The sequence below is a fragment of the Condylura cristata genome, unplaced genomic scaffold (genome assembly GCF_000260355.1).
Source record: "Condylura cristata isolate star-nosed mole 26May11 unplaced genomic scaffold, ConCri1.0 scaffold00034, whole genome shotgun sequence".
Classification (NCBI taxonomy): Eukaryota; Metazoa; Chordata; class Mammalia; order Eulipotyphla; family Talpidae; genus Condylura; species Condylura cristata.
In genome coordinates this window covers 2,532,569-2,540,066 of record NW_004567135.1, presented here as the reverse complement: position 1 = coordinate 2,540,066, position 7,498 = coordinate 2,532,569, and the positions used below count along the sequence as shown (strand labels likewise).

The following is a 7,498-nucleotide window of genomic DNA, read 5'->3' as shown; positions in this document are numbered from 1 at the left end:
CCACAGGCTCCCCCGCCCCCAGCCAGCAGCGGGCCCTTCGCGCCTTCCCCCCAGCGTCCGGGCCCGGCCCACGTGGGGCGCAGGCAGGCTGCGCCCCTAAATCTCCTCCAGGAAGTCGGTGGGGAACAGCCCCACCTTGCGGCCGGTGTAGACCTTGACGTAGCCTCCGGCTTCGTCCCCTTTCTGCACCACGATCTGAGGACGACAGGGTCGGGGAGAGTCGGGAGGGCCCGGCCGGCGGGCGCTGGACGCGGAGGCGCCTGCAGTCCCGCCCCGGGAGGGTGTCGTGTGCAGACGGCCCTGCCGGCCGCTGGCCCCGCGGAGCTACCTGGTCCTTCTTGAGAGTGATCTGCCCTATCTCTCGGTTGCCCACGAAGGACCTCGTGACGCGGTGCACGCGCTCTCCACAACGGACCCGGATGATGAAGTTCGGAGGGAAAAACCCGACCTTCTCCCCTATTTTCCCCTGGGGAGATGGCGGGATCAGTCGCAGGCTCTGAGCGCAACCCAGTGCAACCCCAGGCTCAGCTATTTTTCCTACCCGCCACCACTCTTCGTTGGAGTCGTCGATGACGGTGATCTTCTCTCCGGGTCTGGGAGAGGAAGGTGAGGGTCAGGGGCACGCCGCGGTCCACTGGCCGTGGCAGGCCCAGCCCCAGGGGGCTGCAAGCCTAGAGGACCCCTCCTTCCCCAGGACGCCCCATCCCGATCCTAAGGCCTCTCACGGGAAATCCAGATCGTCCTTCTCCAGGGCCTTGAAGCGATAGAGGGCGACAAAGTAGTGAGACTGCTGGAAGCCGGGCTGCTTGTGCTGGGGGTGAGAGGGTTGGCACGGTCAGGGCTTTTCTGTCCCCACAGTGAGCTACAGGAATCCAAGGCGGGGCAGACTTCACACCCACGTTCCCACTGTCTCCCAGGCCCCTGAACTAAAAGGAATATATAGATCTAGAGCTCTGTGTGCGTGAGTACACGCGGGCGTGCGGGAGGCAGGTGAGCAGGCACCCACAGACCCAGCGGGAGCCGCTGTGCGCGGGGGAGAGGACGAGGGCCCCTGCAGGGAAGATGGCTCTCACCTTGTCATCAGGAGTCTTCTTCTCTGCCTTCTTAGCCCCTTCAGGGTTGCCTGGATGGGAAATGCCAACACTGTCTCTGGCTCACCCTTTGCCAGCCTGCTGAAGCCCCTCTTTAACCTTAGCTCCACACCCGGGGACTCCTGGCCCCCACCTCGCGCTGGGGGGACACCGCCCTGTGTCCCGGCTCGGGGGCGACACTCACCCTCTTGCGGGCTGCCTTCCTCTGCTCTGGCTGACTCGGGCTCCTCTTCCATCATGGCCGCTAGGGGCTGGAGGGGGCACCAGCATCAGGGTATTGTCTTGGGAGCCCAGAGTGAGGCCAGAAACCTTAGAGTCACAGCGCCCCGGGGAGGAAAGCAGCCTTGGAGGAGACACCCAACCCGGCCACCCGCCTCTACGGCGCCGCACGCCCCTGCCAGTGTCGCGGGCGGGCGCAGGTGGCACAGAGACGATGCCCGTCTCCCCGTCTGCCCGCCGCGGCCACTGACCCTGACCTGCGGCCTGCAGCCGTGCAGCACAGCCAGCCCGAGGACAGCAGCTGCCCACCCACGTGGGTCCCGCGCCCACTCCCATCCGTGTAAGAGAGACCGGGCAGCAGTTTTTAGAATCCCCCAGGACAAGAGAGGCCACAGTGCTTCTGGAAACAGCAAGTCACTCTGCGAGCGCCCTGTAAGCCGGCTGAGCCCACAGAAATCGCTGGTTTGCGCCAGCCTCCACGTCCACCACTTTGAGGCTAGTAGGCCTTTGGCTGTTTGTGCCGCTGATTTTTCTTTTGATCCAAGAAGATTCAGGTGTTTTTCTCTACAGATGCTCAAGTGATTAGCTTTTACCCGTTCTCCTAGTCTGTAAGATTTGTAAATCTATTGGTCAGTGGTTAAGGTCCCCTCCTAGGTTTCCCGCAGACGTAATGGACAAACCAATCACATCTTCACTTGCACCAGTGGGGGGCACCCAGACCGTCGTGTCATGGCAGTGGAGCCCCCCAGCCAGGCACTTCTCATGGAGCCAGGGTACTCTGGTACTGCCAGTCAGCCGGTCCTGGGACTCCACCTGACTGCGGCCGCCGTTCACAGCGCCCTCCGGCTACCCAGAGACAACGGGCGCTACCGAATTTCCTTCTGAGCGGAACCTAACCCGTGGCCTTCCTGACCCTGTTACAGAAGGGTGAAGCAACCCCCGGGCACGAGCTTCGTGCCCCGTCAGTAAGGTGAACGGGCCGGACTGTGGCCTTTGCGGACCTCTGCGTGTTACCTAGAATTCTCTGCGTACTTGGCGTGACCAGTTCTCGTCACCCAACCCAAAAGCACATCTTCAGCCCCTGCTGCCTAGGGTGTAGCCTTCATCTGGTCACTTCCTGGAGAAAACACTGTAGGGCCAGAGCTCTAAGAGGCCCTGAAGCTGCACAACCGTCTGTGCGGTTTTCGGGGAACGGCCCTCGCTCCCACGGCCCGGCAGCAGGCTGGCGCTCACGTTTTTCTTGTCAGCCTGCCCCTTCTTCCGCTCCTTGTTCGCCATGATCACCCCGGTGCGCAGCGTCTCAAACACGGGGTCGTTGCGGTTGGCAGCCGCTGCTGGGGTGGGAGAAGGCGAGATGTTACGGGCAGAGCAAGGCGCGGGCGCAGAGACCCCAGGAGAGCGGGGTGGAAACCTGCGGTGGGATGGGAGCAGGCCGGGGCAGGGGCAGGGGCAGAGGGGCACAGCAGGCGCCGCCCGCATGGGGCCTCGGGCACACCGGCAGGCAGGGCGCCTCGGGCGGGTGGCCTGGCTGGGGGCTGCGGCCCGGGCCCTTCTGCTGGCCTTCATCCTGCCGAGTGGCACTGCAAGTCGGGTGCCACCGAGCGGCTCCTCTTCCTCCCCACGCTCCTCAGTGCCAGCCTGTCCTCCCCACCACGCCGGCTTGGCGCTCTGCCAGCTTCTGGCCCGTCCCTGGGCGCCGCAGCTCACCGGCCATGCTCTGTTAAGGGCGGCAGGCGGGCCCTTGTTTGTGGTCAGAAATGGTTTTGCCCGTGGAGAGCGCAGGTGCTGAGGCGAGGCAGGTGAGGCTTCCTTTTGGCGGCCTCCGGCCCCCTCAGCTGTTAACAGGGAGAGGCCTTCTCTGCGTCCAGGGCGCCGGCCTGCTCGCCCAGGGGAGCGCCTCGGAAGCGAGTCTTTCTGCTGGTTCCCGGTCTGGAAGTGGCGCTGACCCCCGCCCGGCCCCAGGCCCGCGGGCACTCACAGGCATCTCTGACACTCGCGTACTGCTCGTTGCTGTACAGCGGGGAGCTGTAGGCCCGGTGGAAACCAGGGGGCTGCGGGTGGACGGAGGCCTCAGAGCCGATCCCGAGTGGCGAAGGGAGGCCGCCCCGCCCTGCCGCGCCCCCGCCCCACTCACGATCTTGCCGAAGCACCTCTGCATCTCGACGTAGGACTGACAGTGCTCGTGAATGTTAGTTTTGCAGTTCTTACAGCGGAGCCCAAATTTGTTGTTGACTTGGGAGAGGGGAGAGCAGGTGGGTGAGGCTCCCCGCTGCAGCCCCGCTCGGACCCCAGCTTTCCCGCTGTTTCTGCCGGAGACTCGGCCCCTCCGGCCCCCGACAGCGTGGTCCGAAAGCCGGTCTGCCGCAGGGACACCCCTCCGCACCCCGCCTCCCGCCCGCTGCCCCCCACGGCGTCCCGCCACCGCGCCCCATGACTCACGCACGATCATCCGGGCACAGACATCGCAGAACTTGGGTTTCTTGAAGAAATGATCTTTGAATTTGTGGGGCTTGTCATTGATAAGCTTTGGAGGTTCTGGGGGGGGCCCCTCCTCCTCCTCTTCCTCTTCCTCCTCCTCCTCATAGATGTAGTAGATGGGCCCGCCCCCAGCCCCCACCGCCTCCCCGTTGGCCTGGGGCTCCGGGGGGGCCTCCATCGCCTTCGCCTCTGGGGACGCCTTCCTGAACAACTGCTTCAGCCGCTGTAGCTGGCGGGGAGGCGGGAGTGAGGGGACCCGGCATCAAACCACCGCCCCCTGCTCCGGAGCAGGGGCTGCAGCTAACGGGGTGTGGTCCTCGCCTGAACAGGCGACCCCGGAGCAAGGGTGCCGGCTGGCACCCTGACAGTGATTGGGCACAGCCACAGGCGATCAAGTCAAGCACTTTGCTTCAGGGCTGCCGTGGCCCCCACCCCCGCAGCACCCACGGTCCGAGGCCACTCACCCCGCCGTGCCCGCTCTCTGCTGGGGAGGAGGGCTTAGGAGACTCCAGCACCTCCTTTTCTGTCATCCTGCAAGAGGTTGGACCCACTATGGAATCTAACCCTGGCTTCCTCCCCCCACCTTTTCAAGTCCCTTAACGTGTGAGAGGCGATCCCTGAAGGGGAGACTCTGGGGGAGAGACGAGTAAGCAGAGACCCCTGGCCGAGCTCATGTGCAGGCGGGTTCCTGGGCCCAGGGAAGCCTCTGCAGACGCGCCGCCACCCAGCGCCCGCGGTCCCAGGCTGGGGGTCCCAGCTGCAGGGCTGGGGCTCTGGGCAGAGGCTGTGTCTCCTCTGGGGAGGCAGGACCACGCCTCCCCGGCCCTCCTGGGAGCGCGGCCCTGTCCGCCCCCGGCTGCTGCCTTTCTTGAGCCCTGGGGCTTGGTGCCTAGGCCCAAGCCTGTCCCAGGCCCCAGCTATTTTAAGTTTTCAGGTCACATGAGCCTTTCCTTTCCCACTGGTCCCTGACCCCACCTCCGCTCCACCCTCTAATCCTAGTTTTACTCTGGAATAAAGTAATTATTTCACTCCTGAAAGCCAAACGACTCGCAGACTAGGTGAGAAATAAAGCAGCTGACCACACTACTGTGGCGGGCAGGGTGAGCACGCTGGGGCCAGAAAGAGGATGAGGAGGCAACTTACGTTTCTGATTCCCTAAGTCAGTCCAGTCTGTGGAGGGAGGAGGGTGCCCCGGGGTCCTGCCGGGTGTTGGGGGGCTGTGCACTTCCTTGGGGCTAGACAGTCCCGTCCGGCCTGCGGCCTCTGCTCAACCAGCTGCGGTGGGAGCTGTAGACCGCCTGGCCGCGTGCTTGGTGTCAGAGTTGAAATGACAGGCTGGAGGAAAGTGGACAGCTGAGAGACAGCTGACACTGAGAAATTGGACCCGGCGGCCGGGGCAGGGCCTGACCCGCGGCTCCCATCCCCCACACGCCCGGCCCTCCGCCCGCGGCGGGCAGGCGGCACCGGCTGAGTCCCGAGCCAGCGTCTGTTCCTGTCCCCACCCACGGGTGGCCGAGGAGTGCGGCGGGGGGCGGGAGACGACGGCCCCTCGCGCCCCGAGACCCACCCGACTCCTCGGCCGCCGCCGCCTTGGGCCGGCCGTGCTTTCGCGCCTTCCAGCGACCATCCACCGCGATCGCCGGCCAGGGCAGGAAGCAGCGAATCAGGGAACACGTGGACCCTTCGCCCTCCTTCTGCCAGGCCGAGCGCTGGCCCGCCGCAGCTGAGGGCCGCTGGCCACTGCCCCGTCGGCGCCAGGAACTTGCCGCGGCTCTGGGGTCTGGGGTGCCGGCGGCTCCTTTCCCATTTCTCCAACCGTCCTGGAGCGCAGGGCTGTGGCAGGCCAGGGGCACCTCCAGCTGAGGGGCCCTGGGGGCGCCGGCTGACGCAGGTGAGAAGGCCTTGCAGGCTTGCAGCCACTCAACAGCAGGTGGGAGCCGCCGCCAGCTGTTCCCTCGGGAACAACCGCCCCTTCCCTGTGAGGCCTGCGGCTCCTAAATCACTTCGCTGCCGCACCCCACTTCCCTCAGGCCGGCACTGGTGGGCCAGCGGCAGGGACCGAGGAGCCCACTCTGGCTCACAGGTCCGCGCGGATACAGAGACCGCTCCTGGAGGAGGGCGATTTGCAAGTGGGACGTGGTGTTTATTCCTTGTCTAAGAAGTAACGGGTCACACTGGCGGTCGGGTTTCAGACAAACTTCAGGGGAGCCTGGCCAAAACACAGCTACTCAGACCCCAGAAACTTCTGGGGCAATGCTCTTGGTCCTTTCTCCCCACTATCTTTGTTCTTCCTCAAAGGGGGGGATGAGAGACAACAGCGTCTCTGGGTGGCTCGTCAGACCTGCAGCCCTGATCTGGGGGGCTTCAGGACGTCTGACAGAGGCCTACCTGGGGGCGCGGGGGTAGTCTCAGTGCTGTGAAGCTCTTGGCAGCTGGCCAGGGAGGGACCCCCAGGGCGCAGCGGCCCCCTCCTGTCTCCCCGCTGCTCCCCTCAGCAGTGTGTTTCAGTGGATCCGCCTGTCCAGCTCCCCACTCTGTCTCTGGGGAATCCTCTCACCCCCGCACCTCTGGCCTGCACCCCAGGTCCTGTGTGCACAAATAAATAAACCTTAAAAAAGAAAAAAAAGAGAGAGAAAAAGACCCATTTTGCAGGCAGTGACTTGCTTTAGCTTTGGTCAGCTGCACAGTACACCAGGGGACGCGGCTTCTTGGCACTGAGACTTCCACTGAGCGTAGCTTTAATTTTAAAAACTATCCACTTCCATTCCTGTCAGGTAGAGCCCGGCCTGTCGGCTCTGGGATGAGGGCAAAGGCCCGGGTCCTTCCTCCCAGGAGTCCTCGGGAGGAGGTGGGGTGAGTCGGGCCCGTGCTGCATCTCGGCCCCTGCCAGCCAAGGCCCTAAGTGGGTGCCCGAGAGCTTCGCAGCCGGAGCAGCGTGGGTCACCAGTCGCCCCTCGCCACGTCTCACTGGGACGGGAACAGGGACGGGAGGCGCCCCGCGACCACATCAGTGGCCGCTGGGGCCGAGCCCAAGCCCCGTGGCCACTCGCCCGCACCAGCAAGGGGCAGCGAGCCAGCCAGGAGCACTGTTCCCCGCGGGGGCCGGCGCCCCCCAGCCCTCCGGCCCCGCCCCACCGGAGCGGCAACAGAGGAATGCTCACGTCCAGTGACAGTTTGGTTTTTTTTTTTTTATATATATTTAAAAACAAAATCAACCTCCCCCCAAATAAATCCCCAAACAAACAAAAAAAATCAGATTAAATAAAATTTACAGTGAATATACCCAGCAAACATCTTTATGTGCAATTAAATACTGTGTCTGTTACTGCGGCACAAATCTCAAACAAACAATGTACAGGTGTTCTGGGGTGTGGGGAGCTTTAACTCTGTGGGGCTTGGGGGCACAGGGTGGGGAGTGAGAGAAAAGGGGAAATCAATTTTGTCTTTCTTAATTCTGTCCATATAAATATATTCATAAAGACCAGAAAAGAAAAGGGAGCTGGAGATGGCGAGGGAATAGGGGACAGGGGAGGTGGGGGCCCCCCAATGCTACCTGACCAAAAAATAGGAAGGGATTCGCGTCAGGGTAGGAGAAGAAATAAAAAGAGAAGAGGGCGGGAGGGCGCCGGGCGCAGAGCGGCCGCGGGCAGGGTGGCCCTGCGGGAGTCAGTCCAGTGTAAGTGTCCGCCGCCCCCGCACGCAGCCGCCCC

The 7,498-nt window shown here is 63.6% G+C and overlaps 2 protein-coding genes across 2 annotated transcripts in view; both read right to left on the bottom strand.

Annotated features, from left to right (window-relative positions):
- Window positions 1-21: 21 nt before the first annotated feature.
- On the bottom strand, window positions 22-3,966 carry STAC3 (SH3 and cysteine rich domain 3). The gene is made up of 10 exons (XM_012732587.1): window positions 3,750-3,966; window positions 3,445-3,542; window positions 3,289-3,361; window positions 2,544-2,641; window positions 1,276-1,342; window positions 1,074-1,123; window positions 726-811; window positions 542-593; window positions 329-466; window positions 22-195 (listed from the first exon to the last, which is right to left on the bottom strand). Exons 1-10 carry the CDS (start codon window positions 3,964-3,966, stop codon window positions 97-99), a joined length of 978 nt encoding a protein of 325 aa, XP_012588041.1. The 3' UTR covers window positions 22-96.
- A 1,089-nt stretch (window positions 3,967-5,055) lies between these two features.
- The window catches only part of R3HDM2 (R3H domain containing 2), an 87,525-nt gene continuing 85,082 nt past the window's right edge, over window positions 5,056-7,498 (bottom strand). The window contains exons 26-27 of the mRNA XM_012732279.1: window positions 5,356-5,657; window positions 5,056-5,123 (exon numbers count right to left, since the gene is read on the bottom strand). Coding sequence (XP_012587733.1) covers window positions 5,056-5,123; window positions 5,356-5,657 — 370 coding nt within the window. The remainder of the gene's footprint in view (window positions 5,124-5,355; window positions 5,658-7,498) is intronic.

What these genes read in the sequence shown, in the direction of transcription:
- STAC3 (XM_012732587.1), bottom strand. Translation starts at nt 3,966, where the DNA reads ATGGAGGCCCCCCCGGAGCCCCAGGCCAACGGGGAGGCGGTGGGGGCT. An exon ending in CTGTGCCCGGATGATCGTGC is followed by an intron (nt 3,543 to 3,749) that starts GTGAGTCATGGG and finishes CCCTCTCCCAAG; the next exon opens with TCAACAACAAATTTGGGCTC. An exon ending in AGAAGACTCCTGATGACAAG is followed by an intron (nt 812 to 1,073) that starts GTGAGAGCCATC and finishes TCTCACCCCCAG; the next exon opens with CACAAGCAGCCCGGCTTCCA.